General features: G+C 45.8%; 1 protein-coding gene across 2 annotated transcripts in view; it reads right to left on the reverse strand.

Annotated features, from left to right (window-relative positions):
• cfap221 (cilia and flagella associated protein 221) overlaps positions 1-15,930 on the reverse strand; it is a 382,896-nt gene that overhangs the window by 139,607 nt on the left and 227,359 nt on the right. For both annotated transcript variants that reach the window (XM_085986538.1, XM_085986539.1), the window contains exon 14: positions 7,440-7,536. In XM_085986538.1, coding sequence (XP_085842664.1) covers positions 7,440-7,536 — 97 coding nt within the window. The remainder of the gene's footprint in view (positions 1-7,439; positions 7,537-15,930) is intronic.

The following is a 15,930-nucleotide window of genomic DNA, read 5'->3' on the forward strand; positions in this document are numbered from 1 at the left end:
ATTACACATCCGCCCCGTATCATCCAGCCACCAATGGATTGGCTGAGAGGTTCGTACAAACCTCTAAGAAGGCGATAAAGGCCATGTGCGACGAGGAAATTCCACTACAGCATAAGATGGACAATTTCTTATTAGCCTACCGAAACGCGACACATGCAGTTACCAACCAGACCCCGGCCATGATGTTCTTTAACCGAAGGTTGAGATCTCGTCTGGACTTGCTCAGACCAAATGTGCGAAGAAATGTTGAGGACAAACAATTCCAGCACATCAACGAGAAGCCGACAAGGAGCTTCAATGTAGGGCAACCAGTCTTGGCCCGGTACTATCGAACAGAGAAGTGGCAACCCGGAACGATATGTACACGGCAGGGGCCATTAATGTACACAGTGGATGTCGGGGAGAACACTGTGAGACGCCACGTCGATCAGATCTTAGCGTCACAGGAATGCGTCAACCCCATGTCTCGAGTACCTGGGGATGAACCCGACATACCGGTAGTATCTACTTCAGACCCAGTAGCAGTGGAACCCGATGAACTGCCCGTTGAAAGGGGGTCAGAATCGCCTCTGCACCAAGAACAAGAACCTCCGGAAAGGCGCTATCCCGAAAGGGTCAGGAAGCCGCCCCAAAGACTGAATCTATAAATGGACTTTTGTTATTGAATGTACATGTAAAAATGTAACTGTTATTTGAATATTAAGGGGGTATTATTAATCTAAAAAGGGAGGAATTGTAGTGTATGTGCTTTAAGTCAGAACTACTTTTTACAGCTCCTGTATACTGTAGTACCGGCAGTGACTACACCGGTATATAAGCTGTGCGCATGCCTCTGTACCCCAGTCTAGAGATTACCTTCCTCCAGTAAAGACCTGTTATTTGTTTATGTACAGCATCTGTGTAATTATTTATCCACTGAACCACGGATCTAACAGCGGGTTTGGAAGGTGCTGCCGAAGAAGCCTTGGCGAGTTGCTGCAGTGCATCTTGTAGATGGCACACACTGCAGCCACGGAATGCCAGTGGTGGAGGGAGTAAATGTTTAAGGTGGTGGATGGGGTGCCAATCAAGCGGGTTGCTTTGTCCTGGATGGTGTCGAGCTTCTTGAGTGTTGTTGGAGCTGCACTCATCCAGGCAAGTGGAGAGTATTCCATCACACTCCTTACTTGTGCCTTGTAGATGGTGGAAAGGCTTTGGAGAGTCAGGAGGTGAGACACTTGCCACAGAATACCTAGCCTCTGACCTGCTCTTGTTGCCACAGTATTTATGTGGCTGGTCCAGTTAAGTTTCTGGTTAATGGTGACCCCCAGGATGTTAACAGTGGGGGGTTCGGCGATGGTAATGCCACTGAATGTCAAAGGGAGGTGGTTAGACTCTCACTTGCTGGAGATAGTCATTGCATGGCACTTAAGTGGCAGGTAACATTCACGCCACAGATCAGCCCAAGCCTGAACGTCGTCCAGGTCTTGTTGCATGCGGGCATGGACTGCTTCATTACCTGTGGAGTTGTGAATGGCGCTGAACACTGTGCACTCATCAGCGAACATCCCCATTTCTGACCTTATGTTGGAGGGAAGGTCATTGATGAAGCAGCTGAAGATGGTTGGGCCTAGGACACTGCCCTGAGGAACTCCTGCAACAATGACCTGGGGCTGTGATGATTGACCTTCAACCACCACAACCATCTTCCTTTGTGCTAGGTATAACTCCAGCCAGTGGAGCGTTTTGCCCGATTCCCATTGACTTCAGTTTTACTTGGGCTCCTTGATGCCAGACTCGATCAAATGCTGCCTTGATGTCAAGGGCAGTCACTCTCACCTCACCTCTGGAATTCAGCTCCTTTGTCCATGTTTGGACCAAGGCTGTAATGAGGTCGGGAGACGAATGGTCTTGGCAGAACCCAAACTGGGCATCAGTGAGCAGGTTATTGGTGAGTAAGTGCCACTTGATAGCACTGTCAATGACACCTTCCATCAGTTTGCTGATGATTGAGAGTAGACTGATGGGGCGGTAATTGGCCGGGTTGAATTTGTCCTGCTTTTTGTAGACAGGACTTACCTGGGCAGTTTTCCACATTGTCGGATAGATGCCAGTGTTGTAGCTGTACTGGAACAGCTTGGCTAGAGGTGCGGTTAGTTCTGGAGCACAAGTCTTCAGCACGATAGCCGGGATGTTGTCGGGGCCCATAGCCTTTGCTGTACCAGTGCGCTCAGCCGTTTCTTGATATCACGTGGAGTGAATCAAATTGGCTGAAGACTGGCTTCTGTGATGGTGGGGACCTCGGGAGTAGGCCGATATGGATCATCCACTCGGCACTTCTGGCTGAAGTTGGTTGCAAACGCTTCAACCTTGTCTTTTGCACTCGCGTGCTGGGCTCCACCATCATTGAGGATGGGGATATTCTTGGAGCCTCCTCCTCTCGATAGTTGTTTAATGGTCCACCACCATTCACGACTGGATGTGACAGGACTGCAGAGCTTTGATCTGATCCGTTGAGTGTGGGATTGCTTAGCCCTGTCTATAGCATGCTGCTTCCGCTTTTAAGCATGCATGTTGCAGCTTCCCCAGGTTGGCACCTCATTTTTAGGTATGCCTGGTGCTGCTCCTGGCATGCTCTTCTACACTCATTGTTGAACCAGGGTTGGTCCCCTGGCTTGGTGGTAATGGTAGAGTGAGGGATATGCCAGGCCATGAGGTTACAGATTGTGGCGGAATACAATTATGCTGCTGCTGATGGCCCACAGCGCCTCATGGATGCCCAGTTTTGAGCAGCTAGATCTGTTCTGAATCTATCCCATTTAGCACAGTGGTAGTGCCACACAACACGATGGAGCGTGTTCTCAGTGTGAAGACGGGACTTCGTCTCCACAATGACTATGCAGTGGTCACTGCTGCCAATGCGGTCATGGACAGATGCATCTGCGACAGGTAGATTGGTGAGGACGAGGTCAAGTAGGTTTTTCCCTCGTGTTGGTTCACTCACCACCTGTCGCAGGCCCAGACTGGCAGTTATGTCCTTCAGGACTCAGCCAGCTCGGTCAGTAGTGCTGCTACCGAGCCACTCTTGGTGATGGACATTGAAGTCCCCCACCCAGAGTACATTCTGTGCCCTTGCTACTCTCAGTGCTTCTTCCAAGTGGTGTTCAACATGGAGGAGTACTGATTCATCAGCTGAGGGAGGGCGGTAGGTGGTAATCAGCCGGAGGTTTCCTTGCCCATGCTTGACCTGAAACCATGAGACTTCATGGGGTCCGGAGTCAATGTTGAGGACTCCCAGGGCCACTCCTTCCTGACTGTATACCACTGTGCCGCCACCCCTGGTGGGTCTGTCCTGCCGGTGGGACAGGACATAGCCTGGGATGGTGATGGAGGAGTTTGGGACATTGGCTGAAAGGTATGATTCTGTGAGTATGATTAAGTCAGGCTGTTGCTTGACTAGTCTGTGGGACAGCTCTCCCAATTTTGGCTTCTTTGTCCTGGATGGTGTCGAGCTTCTTGAGTGTTGGAGCTGCATTCATCCAGGCAAGTGGAGAGTATTCCAACACACTCCTGACTTGTGCCTTGTAGATGGTGGAAAGGCTTTGGGGAGTCAGGAGGTGAGTCACTCGCCACAGAATACCCAGCTTCTGACCTGCTCTTGTAACCACAGTATTTATGTGGCTGGTCCAGTTAAGTTTCTGGTCAATGGTGACCCCCAGGATGTTAATGGTGGAGGATTCGGTGATGGTAATGCCGTTGAATGTCAAGAGGTAGGTGCTTAGACTCTGTCTTGTTGGAGATAGTCATTGCCTGGCATTTGTGTGGCGCAAATGTTACTTGCCACTTATCAGCCCAAGCCTGAATGTTGTCCAGGTCTTGCTGCATGAAGGCACAGACTGCTTCATTATCTGAGGAGTTGCGAATGGAACTGAACACTGTGCAATCATCAGCGAACATCCCCACTTCTGACCTTATGATGGAGGAATGGTCATTGATGAAGTAGCTGAAGATGGTTGGGCCTAGGACACTCCCCTGAGAAACTCCTGCAGTGATGTCCTGGGGCTAAGATGCTTGGCCTCCAACAACCACAGCCATCTTCCTTTGTGCTAGGTATGACTCCAGCCTGTGGAGGATTTTCCCCGATTCCCATTTGACTTCAATTTTACGAGGGCTCCTTGATGCTGTACTCAGTCAAATGCTGCCTTGATGTCAAGGGCAGTCACTCTCACCTCACCTCTGGAATTCAGCTCTTTTGTCCATGTTTGGACCAAGGTTGTAATGAGGTCTGGAGTTGAGTGGTCCTGGTGTAACCCAAACTGAGCATCGGAGAGCAGATTATTGGTGAGTAAGTGCTGCTTGAAGATGGTTGCAAACGTTTCAGCCTTGACGTTTGCACTCACGTGTGGCTCTGCCATCATTGAGGATAGGGATGTTCATGCAGCCTCCTCCTCCCACCAATTAATTGACCACCACCATTCACGGCTGGATGTGGCAGGACTGCAGAGCTTTGATCTGATCCGTTGGGTGTGGGATCATTTAGCTCTGTCTATGGCATGCTGCATCTGCTGTTTAGTATGCATGTAGTCCTGTGTTGTAGCTTCACCGGGTTGGTCCCTAATTTTTAGGTACGGCTGCTCCTGGCATGCTCTTCTACACTCCTCATTGAACCAGGGTTGTTCCCCTGGCTTGATGGTAATAGTAGACTGAGGGATGTGCCGGGCCATGAGGTTACAGATTGTGGTGGAATACAATTCTGCTATTGCTGATGGGCCACAGCACCTCATGGATGCCCAGTTTTGAGCTGCTAGATCTGTTCCGAATCTATCCCGTTTAGCATGGTAATCGTGCCACACTACACAATGGCCTTTAAGGTGTCCTCGGTGTAAAGACGGGACTTATTCTCCACAAGGACTGTGTGGTGGTCACTGCTACCAATACTGTCATGGACAGATGCATCAATGACAGGTAGATTGATGAGGACGAGTTCAAGTAGGTTTTTCTCTTGTGTTGCCTCTCTCACCACCTGCCGTAAGCAGGTCATAGAGTCATAGAGTCATAGAGTTTTACAGCACAGAAAGAGGCCCTTCGGCCCATCGTGTCTGCGCCGCCCATCCATCCCTGTCCAGTCTAATCCCATTTTCCAGCATTTGGTCCATAGCCTTGTATGCAATGGCATTTCAAGTGCTCATCCAAATGCTTCTTGAATGTTGTGAGGGTTCCTGCCTCTACCACCCTTTCAGGCATTGAGTTCCACATTCCAACCACCCTCTGGGTGAAAAAGTTCCTCCTCAAATCCCCTCTAAATCTCCTGCCCCTTACCCTGAATCTATGCCCCCTTGTTATTGACCCCCCCACTAAGGGGAAAAGTTCCTCTTTATCTACCCTATCTATGCCCCTCATTATTTTGTACACCTCAATCAGGTCCCCCCTCAGCCTTCTCTGCTCCAAGGAAAACAACTCCAGCCTGTCCAGCCTCTCTTCATAGCTGAGGCGCTCCATCCCAGGTAACATCCTGGTGAATCTTCTCTGCACCCTCTCCAAAGCAATCACATCCTTCCTATAGTGAGGCGACCAGAACTGCACACAGTACTCCAGCTGTGGCCTCACCAGCGTTTTGTACAGCTCCATCATAACCTCCCTGCTCTTATATTCTATGCCTCGGCTAATGAAGGCAAGTATCCCATATGTCTTTTTAACCACCTTATCTACCTGCTCCGCTGCCTTCAGGGATCTATGTACATGTACACCAAGGTCCCTCTGACCCTCTGTACTTCCTAGGGTCCTACCACTCATTGTGTATTCCCTTGCCTTATTTGTCCGTCCAAAATGCATCACCTCGCACTTTTCAGGGTTAAATTCCATTTGCCACTTTTCCGCCCATCTGACCAACCCGTTTATATCGTCCTGTAGCCGGAGGCTTTCCTCCTCGCAATTTACCACCCCACCAATTTTCGTGTCATCTGCGAACTTACTGATCATACCTTTTACATTTTCATCCAAATCATTTATGTAGATCACAAACAATAAGGGACCCAGCACCGATCCCTGAGGTACCCCACTGGACACAGGCTTCCAGTCACAAAAGCAACCTTCGACCATCACCCTCTGCCTCCTGCCACTCAGCCAGTTTAGGATCCAACGCGCCAAGGCACCCTGGATCCCATGGGCTCTTACCTTCTTGACCAGTCTCCTATGCGGGACTTTGTCAAAAGCTTTACTGAAGTCCATGTACACCACATCCACAGCATTTCCCTCATCCACCCCACTAGTCAACCCCTCGAAAAATTCGATCAGATTTGTTAGACATGATTTACCCTTGACAAAGCCATGCTGACTATCCCCGATTAATCCTTGCCTGTCCAAGTGGAGATTAATTTTGTCCCTCAGAATTTTTTCCAATAATTTCCCCACCACAGATGTTAGACTCACTGGCCTGTAATTCCCTGGTTTATCCCTGCTACCCTTCTTGAATAATGGTACTACGTTAGCTGTTCTCCAGTCCTCTGGTACATCCCCTGTGGCCAGAGAGGTTCTGAAAATTAGTGTCAGAGCCCCTGCAATCTCCTCCCTTGCCTCCCACAGCAGCCTGGGATACATCTCGTCCGGGCCTGGGGATTTATCCACTTTTTGGCCCGCTAAAACCGCTAGCACCTCCTCCCTCTCGATGCTAATATGTTCAAGTATGTCACAGTCCCCTTGCCCGATTTCTATGTCTGCATCGTCTTTCTCCATAGTGAACACAGATGCAAAAAATTCATTTAAAACCCCGCCTACATCCTCTGGCTCTACACACAGATTGCCACTTTGGTCCCTAATGGGCCCTACCCTTTCCCTGGTTATCCTCTTGCCCTTAATATACTTATAAAACATCTTAGGATTTTCCTTTATTTTGCTCGCCAGTGTTATTTCATGGCCCCTCCTCGCCCTCCTAATTTCTTTTTTAAGTATGCCCCTGCACTTTTTATACTCCTCTAGGGCTTCTTCTGTCTTTAGTCTTTTGTAACTGCCAAAAGCCCCCCTCTTATTTCTAATGCATTTCTGTATATCCCTTGTCATCCAAGGTTCCCTTTGCTTGTTGGTCCCACCCTTGACCTTTACAGGAACATGTTGGCGTTGTACTCTCTCTATTTCCCTTCTGAAAGTCTCCCACTGTTTTGATGTGGATTTTCCTATAAGCAGCTGCTCCCAGTCCACTTTGGCCAGATCCTGCCTTATCATATTAAAATCGGCCTTCCCCCAATTTAGAACCCTTATTTCCGGGCCGTCTTTGTCTTTTTCCATGACCACCTTAAATCTCACCGAATTATGGTCACTGTCGCCAAAATGCTCTCCTACTGACACTTCCACCACTTGCCCGGCTAGGTGAAAGTATAAAATATTAATCTATTAAATATATAGTTACGTGGTACATGTTGCACTAACATTTTTTATAGAATTCTAAAAAAAAATAAAATGCTTACCTTTTAAACTGATTATACTTTCTGTTTGTGTTTTGAGGTTTTCAACAAGTTTTTGCAACAAAATCAACCTATGGTTTACCCGGCATTGTATGATAACCTAAGATTAAAAGAAACATTATCCAATAAAAGGTTGGCAGAAGGGCATGATGCCAGAATGTGCTAAATACGTAGGAGATATTGAAGGCTAATGTCATATTATTAACTAAAATGTTCAAGAGGAGAGTTCCAGTGGTGCATAATGCAGGCAACATGATCACCAGTGGCAACTACGTTTTGTGCCAAGTTTTTAAAACTGACAGGTAATTAGAGAATGAACTGCAGCTCTCATAACATTAAGAGCAATGGGTGGTAGTTTGAAGACTAAGTGGAATCAGTTTCCTCGGGAATAGAAATAAGTTAACAGGGAGAAAGAAAGGTGGATGGAGCAGGGGAGGGAGATTTCTTTACCACGGTTATTGAAATTAAAGTTTAAAAAAAAAGCAAGACATAAAGATCAGCTTTGTCCTTAGAATAGATGGCAACTGAACTATCAGGACAGAAGACAGATGGAAAGGAGGATTCACAAAAGGTCAGAGCAATAGCTTTGGCAAGGGATCAGAAGGAGCAGATGTGAAGGAGCAGGATGACTGTGTGAGATGCTTCTTTTCAATAAGGTTAAATTTGGCAGATCTAATAATGGAGTTACAGAAATTACAAGCAAAGATAAAGTTGACTTGAGATACTTCAGATTGATGAAGACTGATCTTTGGAACACTGCTGACCATTCATGGAGGGTTGGTATTCAAGCAATGGAAATCCTACTTTTTAGGATCTTGTTCCCACCTTCAAAATAGACAAAAGGGAGTGAGAAGGAAGGAGAAAGGAGGTCAGTAAAAAGTTTTCTCGCTATTTTTAGAAAAGGGTTAGAGAATAGATTGATTAGAGAAAATAAATTAAGATATTCAAAATAGTGAGCGAATGGGAAAGAGAGAATGTGGTTGATAGGGATAAGCAGAATTATGTTTTATTTTTAATTAAAATTGTGTTTTAATTACTTTTGTTATTGGGTAATATTACATTTGACATTTGAGTAGCTTCACTACTGCAACAGTTTCTTTTGGCATCTGAACACATGAACTGAAATGATACTACACCAGTCATCCCAAGAGACAGGGGAATTTACTGCGCCTGCCAGCAGTCAAAGGGCAATGCAAGAACGCCTACAAATTTACAAGCTGTTTAAAAAGACGTTTGAACTACTCCCTCTGAATTTATGACATATATTTCTCATCACTTTACCTATCATGCGTGAGAATTTTTTTTGTTCCAAAGTTCATCTGTATATAAGTATATAAAAGTGTCAACCAGCTCACATATCAAGTACCGATCCCAATAAACTTTTCATTTAAATAAAAAAATGTAAATCATTTCATGTTTCTGCAACTTTTTAATACTGTAATGGCCTAGAAATTCAGTAGCGCCCCGTTTGGGGCGCCAGCCTCGCCAGGGCGCTAAAAGTAGCGCCCTGGAAGCAGTCGCGGCCGCCCGCCAGAAATTCAGTTTGCGCACCCCAGAGGGAAGCGCGGCGCTACTGGAGGCACCCCGCATCCTCCTTGGGGCGCTGCAGCTCAATATCGCTGCGCAACGTGCCACAGCGCCACACGCTGCGGCACGGCGCGCTGCGGTACTGCAGGCCTTCCTCCCCTTCTTAAAGGGGAGGGGCCTTGTGCAGCGCGATCGAGGATCGCAAGTGCCGGCAAAAGAGCCCGGCACCGAGGAGAAGTGCCGGGTTCTTGGAACGCAGTCGGCACTCTGCGGGGGGGTGCTCAGGAGGACAGGGACGGCAGCGTGGAGAGGTGCTGGCAGGCGGCCAGCAAAAAAAATGGCCGCCCCGCACCTCTTCTTTAATTAGCGCCTCTACAGCCGCAGGTAGGCCCCGCTGAACCGGTCGCAAATAGCGTCTGGCGTTAAAGCAGGGGGCGCATCTAAATATCGTGATCGGGGCATTAGCGGGGCGCTGCGCACACCGATGACGTCATCGGTAGCGGCGCGGCGCTAACGGCTAGCGCTGCCATTAGCGTCCCGCTGAATTTAGCGGGAGGCGTGGCCAGTGGCTACCGACCCACTTAGCGCCCTCTTAAGGCGCCCTCTTAAGGTGCTAACGGGTGGCGCAACCCACTGAATTTCTAGGCCTAATGTGTTTAATTGTGTTGCTGACAACTGCTTAAAGTTCTCCGCTTTTGCTTTACTTTGAACATTTTCTTCTTCACATCAAACAACTATTTTAACTGTTTAATCTGGTTATGTAGATACCAAAAAGTAAGACTAAATAATTGCAAATTAATTACCTGTGCGACATGGTATTTGCATGAAACATAGAAGATAGGAGCAGGAGTGGGCCATTCGGCCCCTCAAGCCTGCTCCGCCATTCAATGCGATCATGGCTGATCATCCAAGTTCAGTACCCGGTCCCTGCTTTCTCCCCATACCCCTTGATTCCTTTAGCCTTAAGAAATATATCCAACGCCTTCTTGAATATATTTAATGAATTGGCCTCTACTGCCTTTTGTGGTAGAGAATTCCACAGGTTCACCACTCTCTGGGTGAAGAAATTCCTCCTCATTTCTGTCCTAAAAGGCCTACCCCTTATCCTTAGACTGTGACCCCTGGTTCTGGATTTCCCGACCATCGGGAACATCCTTCCTGCATCTAGTCTGTCCAGTCCTGCCAGAATTTTATAAGTTTCAATGAGATCCCCTCTCATTCTTCTAAACTCCAGCGAGTACAAGCCCAATCGACCCAATCTCTCCTCATACGTCATTCCTGCCATCCCAGGTAGCAGCCTGGTGAATCTTCGCTGCACTCCCTCCATGGCAAGAACATCCTTCCTCAGATAAGGCGACCAAAACTGCACACAATACTCAAGATGTGGTCTCACCAAGGCCCTGTACAACTGTAGCAAGACATCCTTGTTCCTGTACTCAAACCCTCTCGCTATGAAGGCCAACATACCATTTGCCTTCTTAACCGCCTGCTGCACCTGCATGCTTACCTTCAGCGACTGGTGCACAAGGACACCCAGGTCTCGTTGCACTTCCCCTTCTCCCAATCTATTGCCATTCAGATAATAATCAGCCTTCCTGTTTTTGCCACCAAAGTGGATAACCTCACATTTATCCACGTTATATTGCATCTGCCATGCTTCTGCCCAATCACCCAACCTGTCCAAATCATCCTGTAGTTTCTTGGCATCCTCCTCACAGCACACACGTCCACCCAGCTTTGTGTCATCTGCAAATTTGGAGATATTACATCTAGTTCCCTTGTCTAGATAATTAATATATATTGTGAATAGCTGGGGTCCAAGGACCGATCCCTGCGGTACCCCACTAGTCACTGCCTGCCACTTGGAAAAAGACCCGTTTATTCCAACTCTTTGCTTTCTATTTGCCAACCAGTTCTCTATCCAAGTCAATACCTTGCCCCCAATCCCATGTGCCTTAACTTTACACGCTAATCTCTTATGTGGGACCTTATCGAAAGCCTTCTGAAAGTCCAAATACACAACATCCACTGGTTCTCCCTTATCTATTTTACTAGTTACATCCTCAAAAAAGTCCAGTGGATTAGTCAAGCACGATTTACCTTTTGTAAATCCATGTTGACTTTGTCCGATCCGGTCACTGTTTTCCAAGTGATCTGCTATTACATCTTTTATAATGGACTCTAGCATTTTCCCCACTACCGATGTCAGGCTTACCGGTCTGTAATTCCCCGTTTTCTCTCTACCACCTTTTTTGAATAGTGGGGTAACATTAGCTACCCTCCAATCCATGGGTACTGTTCCAGATTCCATCGAATGTTGGAAGATGATCAGCAATGCATCTATTATTTCTAGGGCCACTTCCTTAAGTACCCTAAGATGTAGATTATCAGGCCCTGGGGATTTATCGGCCTTCAATCCCATCAATTTCCCTAACACCATTTCCCTACAAATACTGATTTCTTTCAGTTCCTCCCTTTCATCAGACTCTATGTTCCCCGACATTTCTGGGAGGTTATTTGTGTCCTCCTTTGTGAAGACCGAACCAAAATATGTATTTAATTGGCCTGCCATTTCTTTGTTCCCCATTATAAATTCCCCTGATTCTGACTGCAAGGGACCTACGCTTGACTTCACCAATCTTTTTCTCTTCACATATCAAAAAAGCTTTTACAGTCAGTTTTTATGTTCCCTGGAAGCTTACTCTCATATTCTATTTTCCCTTTCTTAATTAATCCCTTTGTCCTCCTTTGTTGAATCCTAAACTGCTCCCAATCCTCTGGATTACTGCTTTTTCTGGACAATTTATATGTCCTATCCTTGGATCTTATGCTATCCCTAATTTCCCTCGTTAGCCACGGTTGAGTCACCTTTTTTGTTTTATTTTTATGCTAAACTGGGATGAACAAATTCTGTAGTTCATCCATGCGGTCTTTGAATGTTTGCCATTGCCTATCCACCGTTAACCCTTTGAGTGACATTCTATGACATCAATCCTACCTAATTTGTGCCTCAGACCATCGTAGTTTCCTTCATTTAAATTCAGGACCCTAGTCTCTGTGTCAACTACTTCATTCTCCATCTTAATGAAGAATTTGATCATATTATGATCGCTCCGACCCAAGGGGTCTCGTACAACAAGATTGCTAATTAATCTTTTCTCGTTACATAATACCCAGTCTAAGATGGTCTGATCTCTGGTTGGTTCATAAGAACATAACATAAGAAATAGGAGCAGGAGTAGGCCAATCGGCCCCTCGAGCCTGCTCCACCATCATGGCTGATCTGATCCTAATCTCAAATCTACTATCACTCTACATCCCTCCCGAACCCATGTGATCTCCTGGGAGAGGCGAAAAACCAGATAAAAAACCCAATGGCCAATTTGGGAGAAAAAAAATCTGGGAAATTCCTCTCCGACCCATCTAGGCGATCGAAACTCGTCCAGGAGATCACTGTCCCTATATTTTCTACAGTACTTACCTTCTGTAAAAGGTGATCTCCACCCCAGCCAGGAACAGGAATAGAACCATCTCCTGAAATCTAACACATAATTAGAACACAAGAAGTACGAGCAGAACCAGGCTACACGGCCCCAGGGCCCGCTCCGTTACCCACAGGGCCATGACCGTTCCGAACATAGACTCATGTCCAATTTCCTGCCCGCTCCCCGTAACCCCTAATTCCCTTTACTTCTAAGAAACTGTCTATTTCTGTTTTAAATTTATTTAATGATGTAGCTTCCACAGCTTTTTGGGGCAGCAAATTCCACAGACCTACTACCCTCTGAGTGAAGAAGTTTCTCCTCATCTCAGTTTTGAAAGAGCAGCCCCTTATTCTAAGATTATGCCCCCTAGTTCTAGTTTCTCCCATCATTGGGAACATCCTCACCACATCCACCCGATCAAGCCCCTTCACAATCTTATATGTTTCAATAAGATCGCCTCTCATTCTTCTGAACTCCAATGAGTAGAATCCCAATCTACTCAACCTCTCCTCATATGTCCACCCCCTCATCCCCGGGATTAACCGAGTGAACCTTCTTTGTATTGACTCGAGAGCAAGTATGTCTTTTCTTAAGTATGGACACCAAAACTGTATGCAGTATTCCAGGTGCGGTCTCACCAATACCTTGTACAACTGCAACAATACCTCCCTGTTTTTATATTCTATCCCCCTAGCAATAAAAGCCAACATTCCATTGGCCTTCTTGATCACTTGCTGCACCTGCATACTAACTTTTTGAGTTTCGTGCACCAGGACCCCCAGATCCCTTTGTACTGCAGTACTTTCCAGTTTCTTGCCATTAAGATAATAACTTGCTCTATGATTTTTCCTGCCAAAGTGCATAACCTTACACTTTCCAGTATTGTATTCCATCTGCCAAATCTCTGCCCACTTACTTAGCCTGTCTATGTCCCTTTGCAGGTTTTTTATGTCCTCCTCACTCACTACTTTCCTTTCCATCTTTGTATCATCTGCAAACTTTGATATGTTACACTCGGTCCCCTGCTCCAAATCATTAATATAGATTGTAAAGGGTTGGGGACCCAGCACTGACCCCTGCAGAACACCACTAGTTACTGATTGCCAGTCTGAGAACGAACCATTTATCCCAACTCTCTGCTTTCTGTTAGATAGCCAATCCTCCACCCATGCCAGAATATTACCCCAATCCCATGATTTTTTATCTTGAGCAATAATCTTTTGTGTGGCACCTTGTCAAATGCCTTTTGGAAGTCTAAATACACTACGTCCACTGGTTCCCCTTTATCCACCCTGTATGTTACTTCCTCAAAGAACTCAAGCAAATTTTTCAAACATGACTTCCCTTTCATAAAACCATGCTGACTTTGTCCTATTAAATTATGTTTATCCAAATGTCCCGTTACTGTCTCCTTAATAATGGACTCTAAAATTTTACCAACCACAGATGTTAGGCTAACAGGTCTATAGTTTCCAGCCTTCTGCCTACTACCCTTTTCAAATAAGGGCGTTACATTAGCAGTTTTCCAATCTGCCGGGACCTTTGCCGAGTCCAGGGAGTTTTGGAAAATTATTACCAATGCGTCCACAATCCCTACCGCCACTTCCCTCAAGATCCTAGGATGTAAGCCATCAGGTCCAGGGGATTTATCCGCCTTGAGTCCCATTATTTTACCAAGTACCACTTCCTTAGTGATTTTAATCGTATTTAGCTCCTCCCCCCAGAGCCCCCTGTTTGTCCAGTGTTGGGATATTCTTAGTGTCCTCTGCCGTAAAGACTGATACAAAATAATTGTTCAGTGTTTTTGCCATCTCCATGTTTCCCACCATTAATTTCCCGATCTCATCCTCTAAGGGACCAACATTTACTTTAGCCACCCTTTTTCTTTTTACATAACTATAGAAACTTTTGCTATCTGTTTTTATATTTTTTGCTAATTTACTTTCATAATCTATCTTCCCTTTCTTAATCAATCTTTTAGTTATTTTTTGCTGTCTTTTAAAGACTTCCCAATCTTCTATCCTCCCACTAGATTTGGCTACCTTATATGCCCTTGTTTTAAGTCGGATACTATCCTTAATTACTTTACTTAGCCACGGATGGCTATCTTTTCTTTTACACCCTTTTTTCCTCAGTGGAATATATTTTTTTTGGAAGTTGTAAAATAACTCCTTAAATGTACACCACTGATCATGTACCATCTTACCCTTTAATCTATTTTCGCAGTCCACTCGAATCAATTCCGCTCTCATAGCTTCATAGTCTCCTTTATTCAAGCTCAGCACGCTTGTTTGAGATCCAACCTTCTCACCCTCTAATTGAATATGGAATTCAACCATGTTATGGTCACTCATTCCAAGGGGATCCTTTACTAGGACATTTTTAATTAATCCTGTCTCATTACACATGACCAAATCTAAGGTTGCTTGCCCCCTGGTCGGTTCAGTTCCATACTGCTCAAGAAACCCATCCCTAATACACTCAATGAACTCATCCTCAAGGCTGCACTGCCCAATTTGATTTGTCCAGTTAATATGATAGTTAAAATCCCCATAATTATAGCTGTTCCCTTATTACAAGCCTCAACTATTTCCTGATTAATACTCCGTCCAACAGAGTTGCAACTGTTCGGAGGCCTATAGACTACGCCCACTAGTGTTTTTTTCCCCTTATTATTCCGTATCTCCACCCAAACTGTTTCACTATCCTGATCCTTTGACCCAATATCATTTCTCTGTATTACAGTAATTCCTTCCTTTATTAACATAGCCACCCCACCTCCCCTTCCTTCCTGCCTGTCCTTCCTGATTGTTAAATAACCTGGTATATTTAAGTCCCAGTCATGGTCACCCTGCAGCCATGTTTCTGTAATGGCCACAAGATCATACCCATATGTAGTTATTTGTGCCGTTAACTCGTCCATTTTGTTACAAATGCTACGTGCATTCAGATAAAGAACTTACAAATATGTTTTGACACTTAGTTCCTGCTTTTTCCCCTTTTACTACTTTACCTTTTACTCCATACTTTCTGTCCCTTCCTGACACGCTCTGTTTTTTAATTCCCCACTGCTACCTAAGTCTATGACCTTCTCCGTAGTCATTTTTATTATTTGCTCTCTAGAAACCTCCCCCCCACTAATTAGTTTAAAGCCCTCTCTACAGCCCTAGTTATATGATTCGCCAGGATTCTAGTCCCAGCACTGGCCAAGTGAAGTCCGTCCCAACGGAACAGCTCCCTCTTGTCCCAGTACTGGTGCCAGTGTCCCAAGAAGCAAAACCCATTTTTCCCACACCAGTCTTGGAGCCACGCCTTTAACTGTCTAACTTTATTTATCCTAGCCAAATTCGCTCGTGGCTCAGGTAATAATCCATTATTACCCTTGAGGTTCTGTTTTTTAATTTGACCCCTAGCTGTTCATACTCCTTTAACAGAACCTTCTTCCTTGTCCTATCTACGTCGTTTGTACCAACATGGACCAC

The sequence above is a fragment of the Somniosus microcephalus genome, chromosome 4 (assembly GCF_052327205.1).
Source record: "Somniosus microcephalus isolate GS21.2 chromosome 4, FLI_Smic_1.0, whole genome shotgun sequence".
Classification (NCBI taxonomy): Eukaryota; Metazoa; Chordata; class Chondrichthyes; order Squaliformes; family Somniosidae; genus Somniosus; species Somniosus microcephalus.